The following is a 26,132-nucleotide window of genomic DNA, read 5'->3' on the forward strand; positions in this document are numbered from 1 at the left end:
ATATTTTCATTTCTAGTAATGACTTTTCAAAATTATAAAAAGTAATTTCAGAAAAGACTGAATTTAGGGCAAGGAAGAAAATGTTAATTAGAAGTACTGAGTTAAAGCCAGAGTGTGGATTTTCCCAGTTAAATTGTAGTTTTAACCTGAACTAAAATCTCAATGCTTTCTGCGTTTTTAAACTGATCAATTAATCTGAGCTATCTCAAATTAACGAAAACTTCTCCATGGCTCCCAAATTCATTTCTAGCCACTAAAACTTAAACCAAAAAACCACAGAAGTGCTTCTACAGCTAAAATGGCGAAACGTCCTTATTTGACACACTCCTTTTAAAACGCTTCTTTTAAAAAAAATGCTGTAGGGCAAGCAGGGCAAGGATTATCCATATTTTATGGATGGAGAAACTGAAATCAAATCCCACGTCCGAGGAAACAAGGCTATTTAACAGCTGAACCCGAGGTAAGATCCAAGAGTTCTGATTTCTAGTCCAGCTGCCTTCGCACTTCAAAGTCGGCTTGGTTAATCCCGGGACTTGAAATTCCTGGGTCTTGCTGCCATGGAGCTGAATCACCACTAAATTCCTGTGTTCTTGCTTAATCCCGCAGACCAAGGGCCCCACTCCTAAACTGGAAACCAAGAGGGCGGGGCACCGTGACACGCGAACCCTCAAAGCCAAATAACAAAACTGTCCTCGGGCTGTTTACCGAGGCGGTCCTGGACTCCTGGGACAGGTCACCAGACTCCAGGGACCATAAACCGCGGCTGCCCAAACCCGGCCGCGTTCAGAGAGTAACTAAGGGCCGCCGGGTCTCCGCCCCCACCGGCACGCCCGGTCCTAGCAGCGGGCCGCGTGAGGCGGAGCCCGGCCCCCGAGCGGCGCAGCCCGGCCCCCGAGCGGCGCAGCCCGGCCCCCGAGCGGCGCGCGCACCCCGCCGTCTCGCGTCGCGTGACTCGGCGGGGGCGCGCGGGCTTAGCGCGCGCGCGCCCGCCCGCCCGCCCACCCACGCCACTTCCGACACAGCGCTTGGTTCAGGTTCCGGGGTGCCGCGGAGCTCCCGGCCTGTGGGTAGCGCGCGGCGCTCTGCGGCGGCCGGGATGGAGGAGGCCGGAGCGGTGGTGGCCACGGCCGGGGAGGCCGAACTGAACTTGTCCCGCCTCAGCGTGTCCCCCGAGACCCTGGAGTCGGAGCTGGAGGCGCGGGGCGAGGAGCGGCGCGGCGCGCGGGAGGCGCTGCTGCGGCTGCTGCTGCCGCACAACCGTCTGGTGTCGCTGCCGCGGGCGCTGGGCAGCGGCTTTCCGCACCTCCAGCTGTTGGACGTGAGCGGCAACGCGTTGACCGCGTTGGGGCCGGAGCTGCTGGCGCTGCGCGGCCTGCGCACGCTGCTGGCCAAGAACAACCGGCTCGGCGGGCCCGGCGCGTTGCCCAAGGGCCTGGCCCAGTCGCCGCTCTGCCGCAGCCTCCAGGTGCTCAACCTTAGCGGGAACTGCTTCCAAGAGGTTCCAGCCTCGCTGCTGGGTCTGCGCGCGCTGCAGACCCTCAGCCTCGGCGGCAACCAGCTTCAGAACATCCCAGCCGAGATCGAGAACTTGAGGAGGTGAGCGGGTGCCTGCCTGAGAGTAGGGAGGCCCGGGGCGGTGTCCGGGAGCCCCGGGGCCCCGCCTCTGGTCTTGGGGCGCCGTTCGGTCGTCACGTACTTGTCTTAGTCTAGGCTCTTCTTCAACTCTTTGGCTGTGAGTATTGCCCTGCCAACTCAACGAGTTGTAGTGAAGATCTAATAAGATCGTGGTCGTGACAGCATTTGGTTTGTTGTGTTTGCCCTGTGCAGATCTTCGAGGCAGTTTTTCTGTCGTCTTTTGGGGTCTGATGGAGTGATCCGAACTGAGTACATACTCAAACAAATGTAAATATGAGGTTGCTCCTTGCAACCTTGCTCCGACGGTTCCTTCCTTGCTCCGAAGTCTTGGGTGGTTTTCCATGCCTGTAGATCAAATTTATGTCTTGTAGCGTGACAGACAAGGTACTCCGATCTGATCCTTGCTTTCCACTACATTTCCTGCTCCATCTTCTCTGTAGCGATACCAGCAAAACTATTTGTGGAATTCACTGAGCTGTGCACTTTACCAGCACCTTGTAGGCACTGACTAAATATGTGTTGAATTGATACAATGCCTCTGTATTGCTGTTCCCTTTGTCTGGAATGTTGCTTACTTCTGGCAAACTCGTGTTCATCCTTCAAAACCTGTTTTAAGGGTCATTTCTTTGTTTCCTTTCTTTACTGCTTTTTGGACAACAGTTAATTATTGCCTAAACTGTACTTCTTCTGTACCTCATTCACCCTGCCATTGCACTTATTGATTATAATTCCTGGCCTACAGATCTGCCTCATCTACTAGATTGTTCGGTAAATATATGTTGAATTAAATGGAAGAAGGAAGCAGAGAAGCAGGGTAACCAAAGTCCCCTAAAGGTGCCCTGTAGGGGAGTGAGAAATAAAGTAAGAGCAAGTGTATTGTCCAAAGTGAAAAAACAGAATCTTCCATCTGTAAAATATTTTCACATCCTTTACTGAATTTTCTGAGATAACAGAATATTAGAGCTGAAAGGGACCTCAGAGTTAAGTGTAGTGAAAAGAATATTGACCTGAGAATAAGAGCAAAGGAAACCATAAACAAAACGAAAAGACAACCCTCAGAATGGGAGAAAATATTTGCAAATGAAACAACTGATGAAGGATTAATCTCCAAAATTTACAAGCAGCTCATGCTATTCAATATCAAAAAAACAAACAACCCAATCCAAAAATGGGCAGAAGACCTAAATAGACATTTTTCCAAAGAAGGTATACAGATTGCCAACAAACACATGAAAGAATGCTCAACATCATTAATCATTAGAGAAATGCAAATCAAAACTACAATGAGATATCTCACACCAGTCAGAATGGCCATCATCAAAAAATCTAGAAACAATAAATGCTGGAGAGGGTGTGGAGAAAAGGGAACCCTCTTGCACTGTTGGTGGGAATGTAAATTGATACAGCCACTATGGAGAACAGTATGGAAGTTCCTTAAAAAACTAAAAATAGAACTACCATACGACCCAGCAATCCCACTACTGAGCACATACCCTGAGAAGACCATAATTCAAAAAGAGTCATGTACCAAAATGTTCATTGCAGCTCTGTTTACAATAGCCAGGACATGGAAGCAACCTAAGTGTCCATGAACATATGAATGGATAAAGAAGATGTGGCACATATATACAATGGAATATTACTCAGCCATAAAAAGAAACAAAATTGAGTTATTTGCAATGAGGTGGATGGACCTAGAGTTTGTCATACAGAGTGAAGTAAGTCAGAAAGAGAAAAATACCGTATGCTAACATATATATATGGAATCTTTAAAAAAAAAAGTCCTGAAGAACCTAGGGGCAAGACGGGAATAAAGACACAGACCTACTAGAGAATGGACTTGAGGATATGGGGAGGGGGAAGGGTAAGCTGTGACAAAGTGAGAGAGTGGCATGGACATATGTACACTACCAAACGTAAAATAGATAGCAAGTGGGAAGCAGCCGCATAGCACAGGGAGATCAGCTCGGTGCTTTGTGACCACCTAGAGGAGTGGGATAGGGAGGGTGGGAGGGAGGGAGACGCAAGAGGGAAGAGATATGGGAACATATGTATATGTATAACTGATTCACTTTGTTATAAAGCAGAAACTAACACACCATTGTAAAGCAATTATACTCCAATAAAGATGTTAAAAAAAAAAAAAGTAATGAGTCTAAACCTATGCTGGACATGTAATAAGCACTAAATAAATGTTTATTATTGTTAAAAAAAAAAAAAAAAAGAACTCTTGGTGTCCCAGCCTTACGCAAGTCACTTTAACATATCCTGACTACCGCTTCCTAATCAGCTAAATGAGGCATTTGGACAAGATGTCCTTTTGTTTACTCACCAACAGATTTTTATTGAGTACCTACCCAGTGTTAGGCACTGTCCTAGGTGCTGGGGATACAGTGGTGAACGGGATCCTGCCCTCATGGAGCATTCTAACAGAGGAGACATTAAACACCTGTTAACTTCATTATTTAATTACAGTTGTTATAAGTTCTGTGAAGAAGTACAGAGTGCCTTGAAACGAAGTAACTTAGTTTGGTCTTTGAGCAAGTAACATTTGAATTGAGCTTTTAAAGGAAGAGTAAGAATTAACCAGGAGAGGGTGGGATGGGATCAGTCCAGATTGAAGGAACAGCGCACATGAAAACCCAGAGACAAGAAGGACTGAAGGCCAAAATTTTGAAAGGAGGACATTGTACTAGAGCATAGTGAGGAAGTGACCAAGAGGGAAAGTAGCAAATATAAACTTGGACCAGATCTCAGGCTATGTCATATCTTGAAGGCCATGGTAAAGCTTGAATTTTATTCTAAGTACGCATGGAAGAGTTTTTAAAAAGCACATCTGTCTTGTTGCTGTGCAAGAATGTAGGGGGGAGCAGGTGGAGAGATGAGAAGACATTTTGAAGGCTGGATGGAAGGAGGCTATTCTAGTAGAATGAGAGATGATGGTAGTTTATACCAGGGTGATGCTAGGAGAGATAGAAAGAAATATTGATAGAAGGGTTGGAGAGAGATTTAGATGTAAAATTGTCAAGCCTTAGTTCCTTCTAATTTTGATGTTAATGCCAACATTCTCATTTGAATTTTTTTAATATACTAAGGAAAACTTAGAGCAAATATTACCATCACATGGGGAGAAAGGTAGGCAAAAATCCCATTTATTGAATCCTTACAATGCAGTAGGCCCTGTGGTAGATCCTCTAAATATGCTTTTTAATTTTCACAATGACTCTGTGACATGAGAAGAAGAAACTGAGGCCCTGAGAAGTAGTCTTAAGATCACAAAGCCAGTGAGTGGTAGAACTGGATTTGACCTTTGGATCAAACTGGATCTCTGACTTCAAACCCATGAATTTTCCACAGTGACAGAGTAAGGGCTAGAACCTAATTCTTCTGACTTCTGTTCTGTTGAATATGTGATCAGGAGGATTGGCTAAAGCCATTTTCCTGATTGACCTGATTTTCTGGGCTGTTTACTGTGGTTTTGGGTCATTGTACCTTTGTCTCCAATTGTATGTAGGCTCTTTTATGTCATTGTTTTCATTCTTCAGTTGTCTGCTCTGTTTCTCTTTACTGATAAGAATCAGTAAAGGTTTAGGATATATGCTCCAAATATAAACTCTAGTTGAATGTAGGCTGAAAGGGTCATGTAGAAATATACTCTTAGAAGTAGAGACAGCCTAGGCAATTGGCCTGAGTCACCCTCTTCTTTTTACAGACGAAGAAACAGATTTAGTATCAGTGACTTGCTTGAGGCCAGATAGTGACAGGGAGATTCATGTGCTTCAACCCTCAAAGGCTGCTTACTACTTACTGCTTACTACTAAAATAATACATTAAAGCTTCAAAAATGTAGAGGTGGAGGTTCAGTTACTCAGACCCTAAGGTACCTGCCCAAGAACACCATCTTCTCTTAGAATATATGTGGAGTCCCTAGACCTCATTGGTAACATTGATGAATATTGTTTATTATGCCATGTTGCTTTTAAAACCAAGTGAGGTGTTTCTGAGCATTTGGAATCTTCTACCCTCTTTAACAGCAGTTTAAAAAATAATGCGGAGGGCTTCCCTGGTGGCGCAGTGGTTGGGAGTCTGCCTGCCAATGCAGGGGACACGGGTTCGAGCCCTGGTCTGGGAAGATCCCACATGCCGCAGAGCAGCTGGGCCCGTGAACCACAATTACTGAGCCTGCGCGTCTGGAGCCTGTGCTCCACGGCAAGAGAGGCCGCGATAGTGAGAGGCCCGTGCACTGCGATGAAGAGTGGCCCCCACTTGCCACAACTGGAGAAAGCCCTCGCACAGAAACGAAGACCCAACACAGCCATAAATAAATAAATAAAATTTAAAAGAATAAGGCTTTAAAAAAATAATAATAATAATGCGGAGTATATAATCCATATAGAGGTCCCCTTTCTCCTCACCCTCCATCCTTCCAGGAGGGAATAACAAATAAATACTCCTAGCTTAATTGGTGTATTTGATCCTCCAGATTTATCAGGGTATTTTCATGTATATTTTCTGTATTCTGTTGATCCTTTTCCCTGGTGGTAAAATTTTTGAAAAGTGGTTTTTGAAAGATGATTTTAAAGTATAACAAGTAGATGGTGAAAATCTTATTTTTATGATTAACTTCATTCCCCTTGAGTAAATTAGGCTCAGTGTGAATCATGAGGTTGTGGATGTAGGTTCTTTCCATCAAAATATGAGGTTCTTCTTCAGCAAGTGGGTATAATAACTGTTTAGCTAGTAGATGGACAAACTTGGTTTTGTTCTTACAGTGTTGGAAAAGTAGGTGTAATTCATATTTTGACCTGTTTCTTTTTCTGAACTCTTAACTTTTATTCCTCTCAACTAGCTCAGACATTAACTGAGGAAGAGCTTAATAACTTATCACCCAACGGGTAATAGACTTTGTTAAAGAAAACAAAAGCTCGAGGATATTTTGGCATCCAGGATGCTAGACATGGGGAGAGTAGGTTTGAGCACAGGTGAGTTTCTTTGGTACCATTCCCCACAATCTTTTCTTCTCAAGTAAGAAAAGATTTCCTTCCTTTTTCTGTTCATGACCCCTCTTTCACTGTCTGCCTGATGTGGTTTTAGAAATTAAAGATATGAGAATTGTGATGGAAATAAAAGCTAAATATTAATGTCCTGGACTGTTTTGAAGCTAGTGTGCAATAGGTTGATATCTTACAAAAGAGGCGACTCAACCAGATGATAAATAGAATGCAGCAGTAAAGTTTAAATAAAAACTCTTTTCCCCGGTTAGAGTCACATATTGAGTTTTTCTCTGGCTCTCAATTCTTCCTTCTGACTTCTTTCAATGCCTTAGGCTGGGGCAAGAACCAAGAGATGATTCCTTCATTTGTGCTACTTTTGAATGTATAATAGACTTTAAAATCCTGTAGTGAGTATATTTGAAAATGATTTAGTATGGGGATGCTGCCTCAAGAAAACTACTTTATCCACAAATGTATGGTTCTTATCTTTCTGTGTTTCTCTTATTTTCTATTTTCTGCCTCTTTAGGTACAAACCTGTCTCACTTTAATTCCATCTCCCTTTAACCAGCCATAACATGGGACTCATGTATATTTTTGTTATATTTAATGTTTGGGTGGAGAAGCAAAACATTTTTTGCTTACACCTGTGGTTAAGTTGATTGGCACTAAGTGGACCCTAATGTATTTTTCCAGTGGGTCACTGGCCCTTCCTATAGGAAAGGTACCCACTTCAGTATCCCTAAGGATTGGAGAGGTGAGATACTTTTCAGAAAACAAATTTAAGGTTGGTCTGTTAACCTTAAACAAGAAAGAAAGGAAGAATTCTTCTCTAAATTTTGTGAATAATTTTCATGTTTTTTGTATTTGTCAAACATCAAAAGAATAGAATTGTTTCAAGTCTGATTAACAGAGGTGCAATTTTGACAAATACAAGAACTTTTAAACGCTACAGTTTTGCTTTAAATTCAACAATAATTTCATTTCTCTTTATAGAAAAGCATGTTTGGAAACAGTAGAGTGTGTTTTAGAAATTTAATTCCCACAAATCATTGAAAGGCTTTAAGTCCAAGAACTTTGGAAATTATTTGAGTTTCAAAGTAGTACATAAGCCTGAAAATGTAAATTTAATATGCTGGTTGTATACTCTAATTAGTGATACCCATCAGCTGCAGAAGAGATTTATATGGTTTTGAAGTCATGAACTTGGTTATATTTTAGAACATCAGATCTTTCTCTGCCGAAGTCATAGTAACAGCTAAGGTTTGGCGTCCTTTCTGTCTGTTTACCTCCCCACCAACTCCAAATCACTGAGAGAAGACATTGAGTAGTGACTGACCACCAGACACTAGTTTCTCTTGGTTCCTGACTTAACCATATAGAAAGGGCAATATTTATATTTGCTCTCAGACTCACTCTTCCCTTTCATCACTTTCTTTTCTTTTCTCCCTCACTAGGCTAAATTGCAAGTTGTTATGTAACTATTGAATCCTTTATAAAAGGACTTCCAAGTTTGCTAAAAATTTTTCTCAACGGTCTCATTAGAATTGTTTTTTTTCCAGAGAAGTTTCTGTTTTGGACTCCAAATATTCTTTTCTACTCTACTCTATTCTGTTCTATTCTAGTAGCTCTCATCATTGAAAAATAGAAATTTCTCAGTAACTGAGCAGTAACTTATACCATAATCTGTAAGATCAAAAAATCCTGCCTAGGAACCTTTTTCACCAGTGTTTAAACACTTATACGTAGGGGAATTCAGTTTTGTATCCAGACCATTGATATTTGCTACAAGGTAATCCTTTAAGGAGAAAAAAATAGTCTATCAGGGTTAAGTGTTCTGCCTACTTTTACTGAGCATTGTAAGTCTAAAGAGAGAAATGCAGTCTTGAAAAGATTTGCACGATAAGAAATAGAAAGGAGAGTATCAATATATTTTTAAAATGACAAAACTTCAGATTCATATTGGCTTTTTGAATCACCACACATCAAGGAAGGCTGAGATTATGAAATACAGATAAGAAAGTCAACAAATGGAAGTAATTGTATCTGAGAAAATATGTATAAAGGTCATCTATAAAGGACTTTAAAATAAGTTTGTTTCCTAACTTCAGAGAGATAAAGGAGGGCACTTCATCAGTGAAACAAGAATAAGAAGTTTTAAAACTGACAACTATGAAAACCCCAATTGGAATTTCTAGAAATAAAAATACACAATTAGGAACTCAGTGGGCTGAATGGTAGACTGGAGTCAGCTGATGCATAGTGAATCAGTAAGCTAAAAGATCTTACTGGGGCATTCTGGAATGCAGCACAAAAAAATCAAGAAATGGAACGTATGAAAGAAATGTATAGAGAAATGGAAAATAGACCCTGAAGTTCAAAGTGCTGTTTGCTAGGAATTTCAGAAAGAGAATAGAGAGAATGTAGGAAAGGCAATGCCAGAAGTAATAGTAGCTGAGAATTTCCCATGATTAAAGAAAGAGAACACTCTGAACTGGTATCTTGACACATCATAATAAAACTGTAGAACAAGAAGGATAAAGAAAAAAGACCCTAAAAACTCCTAATAAGAAAAAAAGCAGATTACCTACAAAGGAATATGGGCTGTAATAAGATAGTAGAACAGTATCTTCCTCCTGGTAAGGAAAAGTAACTGTCAACCTAGAATTTTATGCCCAGCCAAGCTATTATTCAGGTGTGAAGGGAAAAAATAAGAACGTCAGAGACAAAGGACTCAAAGATTAACAACTGTGAGTCCTTACTGAAAGAACTTCTACAGGATGTACTCCAAGAAAAATGAACTTTAAAAGAAATAGCAAGTGCCAAAAACAGTGGTGAACGGAGAAATTGGTAAAACATATTGATGACTCTGAGTAATTATTGATTGGGAATAAATAAATTTCAATTTATTTTCAGATCAAGGTAGAGCTAATCCTAGATGATGATATGAAGATGACAGAGAAGTGAGCATGGTTGTGTATATGGGAGTGAGAGGGAGAGCAAAGGAAATTGAAGGGGTAACTACTAGCAAAATAGATGTAGCATGTGCAGTTCAAAATAATAGAGGGAGTGGGACAAAAGGAAACTTGATGAACACAACAGAAGGCAGACAGAAGAGAAAAAGATATTGAGATACAGCATGGTAAAGAAAACACAAGTGCAGATATATCAACAATCAAGTTGTGCACTGTTTACAAGAGTTACACTTAAAATAGAAATACCCCAATATGTTTAAAGTTAAGGGGTAGAAAAAGATGTACGAAGCAAATCTCTATCATTTCATATCTGGACTCAACTGCCTTAGGCTCCAGTCTGGTCTTCCTGCTTCCACTCCTCCCATTGCACTCGCCTGTCCCTGCCACTTCTCCTGCTGTTTTCCAAACAGTAACCAAAGTGATCCTTCTAAAGTGTAAGTCAAGTTATACAACTGGCCTTTGTTCAAACCCCTTCTACCTAGGATAAATTCAGAATCCTTGCTAAGGCCTGAAGGGCCCTCTGTGATCTGGCTTTCCCAGGCTACCTTTCTAACTTCTCTGACCACCATTCTCCCCACCCCTGTCACCCTGATGTACCCACGCTGGCTGTGTTGCTCTTTCACAGCACACCAAGCTTTTTTCCACTGCAGGGATTTGTACTCAGTCATTTCTTCAGATCTCTGTTCAAGTGTCATCTCCTAAGAGAAACCTTTTCTGACCACCCTCTCTACAGTATCACTTCCATCAACATCTGATTACCTCCGTTTTTCTTTGTAGCACATAAAGCTATTTGGCATAATATATATACATTCATTGATTTACTGTCTCTCTCACTAAAATGTAGGCTTCTTAAGGTCAAGAACTTGGTCTTATTTACATTATATTCCCTGGAATAGTGCCTGGCACGTGGTCGGTGCTTAGTTCATATTTATTGACTATATGATATATAGTAATGTTATTCAATTTTAAAGAAGAGGAAACTGGGGCATAATGAGATTTAGTAACGGGCCCAAGTTCTCATACTGGTAAATGGTGGAGCTAGGATTAAATAAATACTAACAAAAACAGGTAGGCAGTATTGATAATCAGAGGCAATAGATTTTACGGCAAAATGGATTAGAAGGAAGAATGAGAAATGCTTCATGTGAATTAAGGAACTATGCAACAAGAAGTTTTAACCATCATGAACCTGAATGTATCTTCAATATAGCTTCCATATTTTGAGGAGAAAGAGAGCAAAAATTGACAGAACTATAAAGGGAAAACCATGGTTCTGGTAGGAAACTAACCACCAGAGTAAGAAAGTGGAATAATGAGAGACTATAAAAAATTTGAATTGCACAGCTAAGCTGAATCCTAATAACTACACATTCTTTTTACACATATAAAATGTGAACAAAAATAGACCACACTTTAGACCACAGAGGAGTAAGGTTATGCAGAACATATGTTTAACAACAACAAAGCTCTCAGCAAACTAAGAGAAAGCCATATAACCCATGAGAAAAATGGGTAAAGGTTAGAAACGCAGTTCTCTAAAGATGTACGAATGGTCAAAACATAAAAAGATGCTAAACGTCACTAATAATTAGAGATTACTAGTACAGAATGGTATCATTTTTCACACCAGCTAAAAAGTAAAAAGTAGAATAAAAACGTTAAAGCAGGTGATGATATTAAGTGTTGGCAGGGCTGTAGGGTAAAGAGTGCTCTTAAATGTGAATTGTGGATTGTAGTTAGCTATAACTCTGCAGGGTAATTTGGCTTTTTCTTTTAACATTACAGCTTGTACCCTAAAATCTGCCACTTCTCAGACCCTTCCCCTGGAACTCTGATTTACTGGATCTGAGCAGGGCCTAGATTTTGTAGCTTTAGAAGTATCCCAGTTAATTCTTTTTTTCTTTTAATTTTTATTTATTATTATTTATTTATTATTTATTTTTGGCTGTGTTGGGTCTTCGTTTCTGTGCGAGGGCTTTCTCTAGTTGCGGCAAGCGGGAGCCGCTCTTCATCGCGATGCGCGGGCCTCTCACTATCGCGGCCTCTCTTGTTGCGGAGCACGGGCTCCAGACGCGCAGGCTCAGTAGCTGTGGCTCACGGGCCCAGTTGCTCCGCGGCATGTGGGATCTTCCCAGACCAGGGCTCGAACCCGTGTCCCCTGCATTGGCAGGCAGATTCTCAACCACTGCACCACCAGGGAAGCCCTCCCAGTTAATTCTTATCCTGGAAGTTTGGGTAACAGTTTAGTAGGCTGTTTTTCCCTACATTTAAAGGTGTCTTAAAAGAATGATAATGTTTACTGAGCAGATTTAACAGGAAGACAAAAGTAACATAGTTATGGGAAAGATCTATATGTATACATTCCATTGATATTTATGTAGTAAGAACTGATTCTGCCATCCCCCCCATCACCTGAAAAAATCTTTTGGAGAGAGCCTTTCTACAGTCATCACCACAAGGAGTAACAGTACATTTTGGTGCAATATATGCTATGTCTAAAATGTTGTTAACTTATTATTAGGAAACAGGATAATTATCTGGAACTTTAATTTCATAATAGTGGTCAGTTTTACATAATTTATTTAGTTAGCCTCTGAAGACTGCATTTGCCATAATAAGAGCAAAGAAGAAACAGACTTCAGCTGTGTTTTTCCACTCTTCAAAAAAAAAGCTAGTGGTTTTCCCCTTCCCATTGCCTAGTAACGCATTGAGTCCAAACCCACCAGCACGAATACAGGGCTCCTGTAATTTGGCCTTTATCCAGCTGTTATCTCTGGGTTCCTCAACATGAATTCTCTTCTTATGTGTTAAAAGGTATACTCATTATCCCATAAAAACCCTTCTTCTGACCTGAAGGTCCTCTTTCCTCCTACCCTAAATGGGCTAAATTCATAGTCCAGCTGAAGTCACAACACTTTTGGGAGCCTTTCCAATCAGAACTAATGTATTTTTTTTTATTTCTCTACTTTTTAAACTCCTATATCATTTATGGATTGTTCTGCTTATTTTGGTATTTTAATCATGTTATGCTTATTTGGGGCCTTGTTTTGCGTTTAATTATAATATTGTCTAACATTGGTGTGTCTTGTCTGCTTACCTGTCTGCTTACCTATAATATAAGCTCCCTGAAGATTGCATTATTCCTCCAGAGACTGTATAGCACATAGAAAGCCTGAGTAAAACATTTGCTGAATGAATAAATGATACGTGTTCATTGTAATAAAGATAATGGGGTACTTGTTCAAATTTTGTGTTTTTTTTGTTTTTTTCATTTATTTTTGCAGTTTAGAGTGTTTATATCTTGGAGGAAACTTCATCAAAGAAATCCCACCAGAATTAGGAAATTTGCCTTCTCTAAATTACTTGGTATTATGTGACAACAAAATCCAAAGTGTGCCTCCTCAGCTTTCACAGTGAGTATTTTCAGACAGTTTATGTACACACAGAGATACATGCTTAGGAATTATCATCCTGCATTCACCCACATGATTTGTATGTGGAAAAGAATTAAGTGTTCTCAAAGTAAATGATACATGAGAATGAAAGTTCTGAGGTGTGTTATGAATTGGGTGGCTTATTTTTTATTTTACTTTTAAATGCTCTTGATATATTCCTCATAATCGTTGAGCCTCTTTTCTTTTTTTAAATTTATTATTTTTAAAAAATTTTATTGACATATAGTTGATTTACAGTGTTGTATTTCTGCTGTAAAGTGATTCAGTTATACATATATATTTTTTTTCCTATTCTATTCTGTTATGGTTTATCACAGAATATTGAATATAGCTCCCTGTGCTATACAGTATGACTTTGTTGTTTATCCATCCTATATATAATAGTTTGCATTTGCTAATCCCAAACTCCCAATCCTTCCCTCCCTCACCCCATCCTTGTCCTTGGCAACCAGAAGTCTGTTCTCTGTGTCTGTGAGTCTGTTTCTGTTTTGTAGGTAGGTTCATTTGGGTCGTATTTTAGATTCCACATGTAAGTGTTATCATATGGTGTTTGTCTTTCTGTTTGTCTTACTTCACTTAGTATGATAATCTCCAGGTCCATCCATGTTTCTGCAAATGACATTATTTCATTCTTTTATATGGCTGAGTAGTATTCCATTGTGTATTGATACCACATCTTCTTTATCCAGTCATCTGTCGATGGACATTTAGGTTGTTTCCATGTCTTGGCTATTGCAAATAGTGCTGCTATGAACATAGGTGTGCATGTATCTTTTTGAATTATAGTTTTGTCTGAATATATGTTCAGGAGTGTGATTGTTGGATCATATAGCAACTCTATTTTTAGTTTTTTGAGGAACCTCCATACTGTTTTCCATAGTTGTTGAGCCTCTTTTCTGTAATCAAAAATAGAGTATTACTTTGGCATAGATTCCCCAAGGTTTTATGGGATTTTATTGATTTATATTTGATATGAAGCATTCCTATCCTAATGAGATAATGTGAAGGATCTTGATTCCTGTTGCATTTGAAATCTTTCCTTTTTTAGGTATCTGAATGATAAAACATGCCAAAAAAAACCCCTTTAAATCTAGCATTTATATCAGCTAACACATCAGAATACTCTCTAAGCTCTCTAAGATTCCATGGGCAAAGTCCTTCATGATATATACAAGTATGGGCTCTAATTTAGTTTCAGCACCTTTTAATTTTACTTCCATTGACCTTAATCTTAATTGCTCATTCTTACGGGGAAATTGAGTCCTTCCCTTAACTTTCTGAGTAGTTTTCTTGCTTATGGCGGTTGATTCTTGTATTGCATTCATTCTAGGTTGCATTCACTTCGTTCCCTCAGTCTTCACAATAACTTGCTGACATACCTGCCTCGAGAGATCCTCAACCTTATTCATTTGGAAGAACTGAGTTTGCGAGGAAATCCATTGGTTGTTCGTTTTGTTAGAGATTTAACCTATGATCCTCCAACTCTCCTGGAGTTAGCTGCACGGACCATTAAAATTCGAAATATTTCCTATACTCCCTATGATCTTCCTGGGAATCTTCTTAGATACTTGAGTTTAGCCAGCAATTGCCCAAACCCAAAGTGTGGAGGTAAGTTAATTCAGTGTCCTTGTTTCCCATTCATTTAGTTACTTTTAAATTAATTATCTAAATGTTGTTTTAATTAGCTGGTTTCTTTCAGAGAAAGGCAGTTTGTCTCTGTTTCTGTTTGCCTTATTCTTTCACCCTTTTACCAGAAAGTAAGACATTTCACCCTCTCTGGGTCCCTTCCTTCCTTCCTTCCTTCCTTCCTTCCTTCCTTCCTTCCTTCCTTCCTTCCTTCCTTCCTTCCTTCCTTCCTCCTTCCTTCCCTCCCTCCTTTTCTTCTTTCTTTCCTTATTTCTTCTTTTCATGGTACTTCAGGATTCATACACAGGGAAAATACCCAGAAAGTCTCATCTTTCTTGGAACTGTCATAGGGTAAGGTAAATTGGTAACATGAGAGGAAACAGAAAGAAAGCATAAACAGTTCTAATTGCTTTAGAAGAGTCTCTAAAATGTTTGGCCACCTTTCATATTTATTTGAAGGACATTTTCTTAGACTCACCATTCTGAGTATCAGGTACCTTTATAGAGTACAATTCAAGGTGTATGAGAATAGGCTGAATGTGTGCCAGTTTCAGAATGTACCCTGGAATTTTATATTCTTTTAAATCCATGCTTCAAAATTTCTTGAGTTTAGAGCATTTAGAGAGAACTAAACAAATAATATAATGTAAGACAGTGTAAAGTAGGAATCCAAAATACTGTTGGAAATCAAAGGAGGAAGAGAGCACATTTATTAGATCTGGAAAAGATGAGACAATTCTTGAAGTATGAGTTGAATTTTGATATGGTTTGATTGAGGATAGAAAACTTTTCAGATGGAGAGAGTAAAATTGGAAACAAAACAATATGGGGCAGAATGTTGGATGAGTAATAATTTGGCTCAAATGTACAGTTAAGGGAGTAATGAAAGAAGAGTAAAAGATACATTGAGGCCAGATTATGAAGGGCCTGAAGTGCCAGAGTGTGTGGAGGGGAGTTGGTGAATGATAGCAGGTCATTTTATTTTGGCTCCCTCATAAAAGACTACTTTTTTAAAAATCCAATTTAATGGGGGTAGAGAAAGGTTTTTATTATTGTAGGATAATTGTAGGTGCCAGGGAAATGCTGCATAAATATGATCAGAGCCAGCTGAGGTTTTCCCCAGATGTCCCGTCAGGCCTTGAAAACTGTTATAACGTTAAACAGAGAGAAGGTGATTTAAGTTTCTCAAAGAATATTAAAAGGTAAAAAAGATACTACTAGTTTAAAAAAGAAAAATGACACTACTCTGGGCCATTTCTGACCATTTACTTTTAGAAGTAGAGACTGCCGTGCCAAGTTAGAAGTACTTAGATTTTCTCTGTGACTCTCCTTCTGAAGTTGGCTTGAACAGTGGCAAGAGACAACACTCACACCAGACCTTCAGGCTTCATAGTCTGTATCTAATCTCTTGGAACCTATCCTCTTCTAGAAATAGATCTCTACAAGAAGTCTCTTTTCTCTCTTAAAAGGTTTCTTAATGAGTTCTTTAATATACTGCTGTGTAATTTGTCTTAGGAACAAAAATACTTTTTAAATTATTAGCTTAAAATTTTGAGATAATATCTGAAGTGAACCATTGACATTTTCCCCCTCAGATTCCCTAGTTATTGAACTCTGAGTTAAACAAAAGTAATTTTCTATTTTGTGAGATATTGCCTTTGTATAGTCTGAGATCTTACAGATGACAAGATAGTATTGTACTACTTTAGCTCTTGGTAACTATAATTATTTTATTACTTCCATTTGCTTCAGAAAGCGAACACATTTGGGGGGATTTATTGTTAATATTGATTGATCAGTTTACTGAATCTGTCTACTTTTCTGAATTGTTCAAAGTAACATACCATGAATTTCCCTTTTTAAACTATGAATTATACTAACTTACTACAGGATCAAAAAATTAGAAAGTTAATGGAGAAGTAACAGAAAAAATAAATAAATAGGAGAAAAATTGTTTCTCCTTTGCTTGGACCACATTTTTTTATTTTGGTCCCTTATGTGATATACACAGAGTAGTTGGTGCCAGGGGAATCCTAGGTAGAGTATAAAGGTTGAGATTCTTCTCCAGAGAGGTGATGGGATGCAGGGTTCTAGGGGTTCCGGTTATACTGCAACCATTGTGACAGCCTTCATGGGTTAGAGATGTGCAATATTTAGTAGGAGGAGCAGCTAGAAGCCCGCAAAACAGCAACCTCTGCTTTCCTGTCATCTCTAGCTGTATTTTTACTTAGCTGAAGGGCCACAGTTCAGGAGCACTAAATTAGGACTCAAAAGAACTGAATACTAGTTGTTTCAGTTTACTTAGCAATATATAATTGCATGAAAGTCAAGTGAGATCAGTAGTGAAACAGCTTTGAAGCTGTAGATTTAGACCCTGTGGAAATAGGATGGCATTTTGTTACTTTTAATTTTTCCTTCCCAATACATAAGGACAGGGGTACTAAAAGTCGTCTCCTTTCTGCAAATTTTGGGTATAACAACTAATTCTTTAAGATCATTATCAAAGGAGTTTTGTATTTTTTTTTAAGTTCTTGACTGTAGGGTAGTACCAAGGAGGGGCTTGGGGGATGGAGAAAGGGCACTTTAGGTATCCTGTAATCTCCATCAACCACTGTCCACCAAGTCACCCAGAGAAAACAAGCTAAGTAAATAGTGTCCTTTTAACGCCAGCTCCCTTTAAGATAGATCTCCTGGCCTTCTCTTTGTAGTCAAATTGCCATCCCTAAGACCTTCCAGTATTTCTATAAACAATTACGGGAGCAGCCACTACCTCTGCTTAAGATTCTCAAAAGAGAAGACTATAAGACATTTCTTCAGAATGCTGGAGATAGGGTTGAAAAAGAAAATGTGGGTCTTTGCTTTGTAATGATTACTTTGTCCTTATTCCTTCTTCTCTCCAGGAGTCTACTTTGATTGCTGCGTCAGACAAATTAAATTTGTGGACTTCTGTGGGAAATACCGTCTCCCCCTGATGCACTACCTGTGTTCACCGGAATGCTCTTCCCCTTGCAGCTCTGCCTCTCACAGCTCCACATCCCAGAGCGAATCTGACTCAGAAGATGAAGCCAGTGTGGCTGCACACAGAATGCAGAAAGTTCTTCTTGGCTGAAAAGGGAGCAGGGTGGTGTGAAACACTAAGAGACTGAGCAGAGGTGGTTAGAAAAGAGAATAGACTTGGAAGTTCACTAGAAACCGTACCTTCATCTTAAATGTCCATGATGGAGTTGGAGATGGTGTAAAAGATTTTGTGTTTTTAGCCATTCAGCAGGAATGAGTCCAGTTCCATGTTTGGATTCTTTTAATATAATTCACTGTGAATGGCAGTTTCAGATTTAGCTGATTGTTTGCAGTTTTCACTCAAGTTTTGCATGAATCACACAGCAGAATGGAACATCCTGAAGGAGCAGTGCTATAATAAACCATGAGTGGTGTAACTTGTGACAGTTGATATGAAGATAGAAATGATCAAAGATGTAATTTTTACCAGAGTTGTCCTTGAGTTTAGGTTGAACACTATACCGTAACAGGATTAGCCCTCCATTCTTTTATTACCCATATGTCTAGATTACAGAGTTACTCAGACAAGCTCACAGATGGTTACATAGGACCTAAACCTTTCTCAGCTACTGACTGGTAAAGTAAGGGATATAACTTTCATGTGGGGTTTAAAAACTCTTCACTTCTGCTCCTTTGTTCTATATGATTGTTGTTACCCTTGTATATAATCCAGCAATGACTGTAATAGTGCCTTAATCATAACAAGGATTTAGAAATTTATTCAAGAAACGATACCAGAGCAGCCTATAACCTGACATACTATGCAGAACACTTTAAAATATGCTTTAACAGAACTAGGTAAACAACTGTATATCTGACATCTGAGCTCATAGCCACCTTAACTTCATTTTTTGTTCAAACAAATCACTTTTATAATTAATGGGAGGCCACGATCTTGATCAGTCTGTTCATCATAAGACAGAATAATAGTTTTTAATGGAAAAATCTGTCAGATTTCTTTTAACAGAAAAGAGATGTAAGATAGGAAACTTCTTTATGTCGTGCATTAAAGGAGTGGGAAAATGATTTTAAAGGTTTTAGCAGTCCAGTATGACTCTTTTGCCTGTGTGTACTGAACTGTAACTTCCTCTAATGTTAAAGAAAAACTAGAGAAACATTACAAGTGAAATAAAATTGGGCACAGCAGTCATTGTGTTTTTACACAATAGAACAGTTTCCAAAACAAGTTTAACCATGGAGTACTTTTTGAAAATAATATATTGATAAAATATTTTAAATGTATTAAATATATCCTTACAAAGTACAGCAGAAAAATGGTTTCACAAGTTGCCAATAGAAATGACAAATTTTTATTAACTAGCATGCAGTAAAAATTGAGTAATAGTACAACTGTAAGTTGACATTGTAAAATAAAGTACATAGCACACATTAGCAATCGTTAGCTAACTAATCTGTAATAACGTAATGGTTTGTTGGTAAATACTACCTGTAGAGTAATACAAAGGTCAGAAACACATTGGAACATCAGATGATTTCCTTTCTGACTTCTGGCATTCATGACTGGGGCACACCATTTCCTAAAAGCAAGTTGTTGTATAATAATGATATGTACATATGTTAGGTTTTTGTCACATATATTTTTTATTTTAGAAGAAAATATACTGTAGGATAGTTTGTTTATTATATGTTAATTCATGAAACATCATGAGAGTTTCATGACTGCAGTTGTGAAACGCTGCTATAGAGTGAATCCCTTCACTCTGTTGTAATAAGATTCTTTTTTCCTTTTGATCCAGAAATTTTCTATGTCTGTAGAAGTAATGTATCTTTCTACTGCCTAGCAAAGTAGTACATGTGTGATTATATCATAAAATAGAAGTAATAAAAAGTCTTTGTTTACTTCTCCATTTGAGCCACAGCAGGCTGCATATGACAAAATTATAAAAGACAAAAGATGATTTAGGCAGTGCCTAGGTGGCAAGCCGAAAGTGTTTTGTAAGTGATTTAGGTAAGATACATAAAATATTTTCACAGAAAATAATGTATTCATAGTAAAATACTCAAATTGATAGGACCAAATTTTTCTGGCTTAAATGCCTTGGTTTACTTCCTAATAATTACCAGTTTGATCTAAGTAACAGCTTGGGTAATCTTCTAAGAGTTAGTCTTTGTGAAATAAACAGGTAGGTATGTAAATAGATGCTTAACCTTGCCAGCTTCCAGGAAAGAAGACATACTGATTGATCCTTTACAGATGTAAATAGGTCCAACCAGAAACAGTTTCTAGTCTTTGCTGTGTTATGTAGATATATACATTGTATACAGCAAAATGTCTTTCAACAAAATGTTTGTTACGCTTCTCTATATGTACATTTGAAAATCTCTGATCAGTATGCAGCTCTCTTTCGTGACTTTTACTGAAATCTACATTTTTAGCTGTTAGTTTTATCTTTTTTTTATCTTTGACCTAAACTTTTATAAGAGCTTCTAATAATTTCCAAACTTTTCCTGAGCTGCTAATAATTTCTAAGCTTTCCCCTGTTTCTTTTCTCTACCTTCCCTGTTTTCATAACTGATGACTGTAGAAATTAACCAGAAGTGAGTTACAGTTCCAGAGTCATACAGCTGACTGTGTATTTAAATTGAAAGTCTCTCTAGTTGCTGAGTCACTTGTTTGTGTGTAAGTTTTTGATACTGCTCTACTTGGACAATTTTAGTGACCAAAACTTCTGTGGATAAAACTACTTAACCAAAGCATAAATGTGTTTAGAATGGAATTCTTCAGTGCTAATATTTGGAATTGAAATGGATACATTGAACATTCTTAGTAATCTTTATTCCTAGAATCCACTTCTCTCAGTGTCACCAAACTGAGTTGGTGAAATGGTCCTAGGATTTTAGGAAATAGGAAGATTAGCTACTATAACGTTTTGCTTCCATGGTGCCAGGGATTGGTTGACCTGAGGACAAGCCAGTCAGGGTTCTCAGCATTCTCTGTATTTGTGTAGTAGAGGTAGGTCTAAGGGTTACTGTTCATATTTTACTTCTAAATGCTTCCTGGGGGAGTCTCTTACTCTAAAATTCTTGATATTTGGAACTTCAAGTTAACAAATTTAAAAGTAACGACTTGTATTATAAACTGTACCTCAAACTTGAGAAATTTTTGTACTAATGTAAAGTTAAAAGCAGTCCACACTAGTGCAGGGTAATACTGCAGACCAGTTCTACCAAACATTGTAAATACCAATTTAAACAAAAGAAGACAAGGGAAAGGCTGATTGCTGGAGTGTTAAATGAAAGAAATCTTTAAAAACCACAAAAGGCAGGGAAAGAGAAGGCACCAGACACCCAAGGAGATCCCTGAGCCAAGAAAGTTTTTTAAAGTAATACTGAATTGTTTTGAAATTAAGTGGCCCACTAACTACCATCTGAAAGCCTGTTTATCACTAAATTTCTTCAGTTTCTGCTAGTGGGAGATTGTCCACATCCCTCCATGATGAAGGGCCAGCAAATAATAGGATTTTCTTACACCCAACCTTGCTCTTTCCAAAGGGAGAAAGTAATACCTCATTAACCTGGAATTTGTGGTACACCTTTGGTTAATGTTTACCTTTTCACTATGTAAAAGAGAAAAAATACTAAGCAAATGATTACTGCAAATTAAGTTTGATCTTATAAAGCATTTTAGCAGTAGCTGTTTATAAAAAAAAGTTATTCTAAAGACCCTCTGTGGGCAGAACTTTCTATCAGTTATAATATGTATATATAGTATATAAAATTAGTTAAGCTGCATTTATTTAGAAATACCTAATTTTTACCTAAATGACTCCCTTTCTTCTCATCCAAAGTAGAGATTTTATGACAGTATAACTATCACTCCCCATTTAGTCCAAAATAGTCAGTTTTGAAGTTGTGTTGAGCATTTAACAACAGTGAAGGCTGCTGTATAGGTTTTAGGCAACGTGACCTGGAATTCATAGTTCTGATCCCCACTGTACAGAAGAGAAGTATTTGACCTTCACTGTTCCTGTATTAAGCACTATATAACATTAATCTGATGAATTTAATAGCATCCAATTTTGTATTTTTATTATAGTCATGATCTTTTTAAAGATAGCAGTGCCTTTAGTTGTGCTTTGAAAGTATGTGCCTTACATCTTCCTCGCTGGAGCCAAAGTTTGGGGAACTATGTCATTTAATAAGTTGTGTGTGACAGCCTCATGACCCTTTGCTTTGAGTTGAAGGAGAATGACTGTGATCCTGAAGGACTCCTTCTACTAAAAGTAGACCTAATGTCTCTGAGTCTAGGGCTTTTGAAGAAGGAATCCCAATCATGCATACTGTCATAAAAGGATTAGAGTCCCTGAAATAAAATCAGTGAAAAAGTATATTCTCTTTCATATAAAGAAAATATATCTGCTACCACTAAGGGATGACAAGTTCCTAACGAATTCATATTAATAGCATATTATAAAGATATTATTGCCATGAGGCCTAGCATGTTTTGTGCTTTCTTTGTAATACCAGGTTAAAAAGGGGGTATGGTTTAGTATTTTTGCAGGTAAATATCCCCATTCTTTTTATGTCTCTACTTGGTTCATATTTGCTAAGAATTGATGTAGAAAATAACAGTTCACTAACAACAAACATGACATTATTGAACACCCACAGGGTAATATTGATTTGGGTGCTACTAGACTTTTACCTAGCACTTGCTTGTCAGTCTCAGTTTATCGTAAGGGACAGTATTCAATCTAGTTAATATTAAAATTTGTTAGTATAAAGAAGGTTATTTATATACAATTATACTAGAAAGCCATGGTTGGAGAGACTATCTGCATTCAACAGAAGTTATTCTTCCTTTTGCTCTGACTAAATTGGATAAAACTTTTATTTTCAATTCCAGTTATGGGAAGAAACTGGGGATAAGCTTGACATCACTATTGCTGGTACTACAAAAGCATTACTAAATTGGTTAATTCTTCTGTCTACAACTGGTGTTTTAAGAGAATCCTTTCACTAACTTAAATGGTTGACGATGTGTTACTGAGAAGGATTATTAACCTCAACAATCACTTTACAGCAATTACGGAGCAAACTGTGTGCCTGCAATTGGTGTCTGTTGCATTTCTGAGCCCACTTTGTATTCATGAGAAACAAAAATATAATGGGAGAAATATTTTAAATAACCAGTATTTTAACTCTTTATAAAGCTTGGGACTTTAAAGTATCAACAAAGGATATCAAATATATATATACTTTTACTTTAGTCAGATTATTTTTTATTACCTGATTTCTTAATTTTCTGTATTTGCATTCTTGTGACTTAATATCTATATCTGTAGGTATATATATATTTAAAACAATGGTAACAATAAATGTAACTCAGCAATGTGACTCAATAATTACATTTTATTTTTGGAACAAGATATAGTTTATTGCATCAAATTTATGTATTACCTTGTAATGGTAAATGCTCTAAAAAGAGTATTTAAGCTACTTCAGTTCTATACCTCCTTTTTTCCCCCAGGACACACAAAAGAATGTGATCTAATATTAACCCTCTGTGTGAATTTTGCCTTATCAAACATTGTGCCTTATTTTATTAAAAGTGTTTTGTTGGAATCTAATTCTGTATTCTGGAAAAGCAAAAGTATTTTAGTTTTAATTGACAGGCATTTACTTAAAAAATCTAAAATCCTTATACTGTTGGTTTTTGCCTGATTACTTGCTATACCATTGCTCATCTATTCATTGACTTTTTTCAATACATGAATAATACATTAAGCGTGTATTAGTATTTATACTCTCTGTGCTAGATGCAAAGGATAAAAGATGAACTAGACCAGATCCTTTCTACCAGAGTTCCTTCTGCTTCCACAATCTTAACAGACTTACGGATGCATACTCTAAAAAAAAATTGGTGAGGTCATGTTGCTACTGAAGGTCAGTTACTTCTTGCATTTAGTCCAGAATCAAACAATCTTAATGCAAAATAGTATAGTATTAACTGAGCACATTGATATTGCAGTACTTATTTAGTGCCATTATTTTGGTGACCCTAGAACACCTGACATATTTCTAGATTCCAGAATTTGGAAGAATATCATGGTTGCTTATGAGTTGAGGTAAACAGAGTGGGTAGGAAAGACACACTCTGCAAAACAGCCGATGTTTCAGAATTGCTGAAATGGAAAAAGCTCAGCACTTCCCTGGTTGGTATATAGGAAGTCCTCTTGGTGAAGATGGGCTCAGAAACTTGAGGGCACAAGAGAAGAAACATTGGGTGTAACTGATCTTTCCTGAGGATAAAACTGCTCCCTAACCTGCCCGGTTGTGGATGTTCTCCTTAGAACAAGTGTCGGAAGAAAATTTTCTTCTTTAATGGCTTGTCTAACTCTGTAGATACTACATGGGAAGCCAGAACATTTCAGGGGCTATGTAAGACTTGGACGTGTCCCATTCATAACATCAGTCATTGCCAGCTTCGTGAGCAGTTCCATCAGCATGCCCTAGAATGTTGGAGCTTAAGGCTACCTCAAAGGTCTGAAGGTGACTCATGTTTGAGAGATGAAAAAATTTAAGCCCAGAGAGATGTGTTCAAGACTTCACGTGGTGGACTAGAGGGGTGGGATAGGGAGGGTGGGAGGAAGACGTAAGAGGGAGGACATATGAGGATATATGTATACGTATAACTGGTTCACTTTGTTATAGAGCAGAAACTAACACACCATTGTAAAGCAATTATACTCCAATAAAGATGTTAAAAAGAAAAGACTTCACATGGTGGAAACTTGAATCCAAGCCTCTGGATTCCCAGGTCAGTGCTGTCTCCACTACAGTATGCTGCTTTCTTTAATACTCTATTGTGTGACAGGAAATCAGTAACAGCATTGGTACTGCATTGTAAACTGCCAACGCGCATCAAAGTGATGCTGTCCGCACCGTCTCTTCAGAACTTTACATCTAGTGGGAAACCTTAGATAAGAGTAAATATCTGGGTAGCTCGTTATGTTTACAAAGCATACTCAAGAGTCTACCTTATTTAATCGTCATGACACTGTGAGGTAGGACTAGGTGAAATTTGTTGGTGTGGTTTTGTCACACCCTTTCCCCTCCTCTGAGTTTGAAATCAATTAAGAAATTGACAGAGATTTGAGAAAGGGATATAAATATCAGCTTTATCAAATCCAAATTGAACTTCTATGTAAATTGAGTATAACCAACCAAAATCAGACTCCCTCTACTCCCAGATAGCATTTCACAAGACTGGCCCTAACACACCACAGATCCAAAGGAGGTCAAGTCAAATCTTAAGCCCTGTAGCGCTGCCCAATTAGTATTTCTCCCACAGGGAGGAAAAAGATCTAAAAAGATTTCTTCTGGGCAGCTGTTCTCAACCCTGGTTGCACTTGAGAATCACTATGGGAGCTTTCAAAATATGTAAAAGTATGGGCCCATCCCCAGACCAATTGAAACCTGATCTCTAGAGGTGGAGTCTGGGCATCAATAATTATTGATGCCCACTGAGCTCTTCTCTGTGACTCAGTTACCCAGCAAGGATGATGATTCTTTTGTGAAAATCCCTTCATGGTAACTTGAGGTCAGTGAAGTAGAATTTTTACAGATGAAGAAATGGGCCCAAAGTGATGAAGTGACCTGCCCAGGTTCTCTTAAGGTAAATCGTGACAGAGCTGGAGCTAGAATCCATTCATCTATTTAAAAAAAAAATTTTTTTTTAATTGAATGCCTACTTCAGATCAGGCGCTGATTACTAATCCAATGTTCTTTGCTTCTCCCTGTCAGTTACCTTTTCTTGAACTGAAATGTAAGATGGATGTACATTTGCTGGACATAAGATGGTATATTCAAGTGGAATACTGAATTGGCTGTATTGAAGCCAGCTTCAACTAAGTTGGAGTACCTGCCGAATCATGGAGCACAAAAGCAGCAAAACAGATCAACGTGAGTAGAAACATTCGTAAAAGGATGGCTTGGTCAGATATTTCAGGATAAAGCCACAAGGCAGGAGACAGCCTTTCCATGGGCGAGGAAAACCTCATCAAGTCACTATACACTGCTTCTTTTGACCACAGGTAAACAAATGGCTAACATCCTAAGCAGCGGTGATGAACAAGTTGACATTACCACGAAAGATAAGAAAATGTAGACATCTGCCTAGAAGAAAACGCTATAGTTCATCCATAAACATAGATTCTCTTGCTAAGAAACAGAAAAGTTCAACTCAACTACACATTTTTATAAGCACTATGCATAATTTCTACTCCAGTTTCTTTTAGGTCTAGCTATAAGATTACATGATTATTTTATTGCTTAAATCTGAATAGTAATGCAATCTTAAGACCTCTGTAAATATATGGAAGACTTAAATGGAAAAGTAAACTTGCTCATGATGCCATGGAAACTCAAA

The 26,132-nt window shown here is 38.2% G+C and overlaps 1 protein-coding gene across 1 annotated transcript; it reads left to right on the top strand.

Moving 5' to 3' along the window:
* Positions 1–1,012: 1,012 nt before the first annotated feature.
* LRRC58 (leucine rich repeat containing 58) lies at positions 1,013–25,668 on the top strand. Its single transcript, XM_068546668.1, has 5 exons — positions 1,013–1,596; positions 12,887–13,015; positions 14,388–14,665; positions 17,584–24,521; positions 25,508–25,668. Exons 1-4 carry the CDS (start codon positions 1,097–1,099, stop codon positions 17,790–17,792), a joined length of 1,116 nt encoding a protein of 371 aa, XP_068402769.1. The 5' UTR covers positions 1,013–1,096; the 3' UTR covers positions 17,793–24,521; positions 25,508–25,668.
* The last annotated feature ends 464 nt before the right edge of the window (positions 25,669–26,132 follow it).

The sequence above is a fragment of the Eschrichtius robustus genome, chromosome 6, assembly GCF_028021215.1.
Source record: "Eschrichtius robustus isolate mEscRob2 chromosome 6, mEscRob2.pri, whole genome shotgun sequence".
In the NCBI taxonomy this organism is placed as follows: domain Eukaryota; kingdom Metazoa; phylum Chordata; class Mammalia; order Artiodactyla; family Eschrichtiidae; genus Eschrichtius; species Eschrichtius robustus.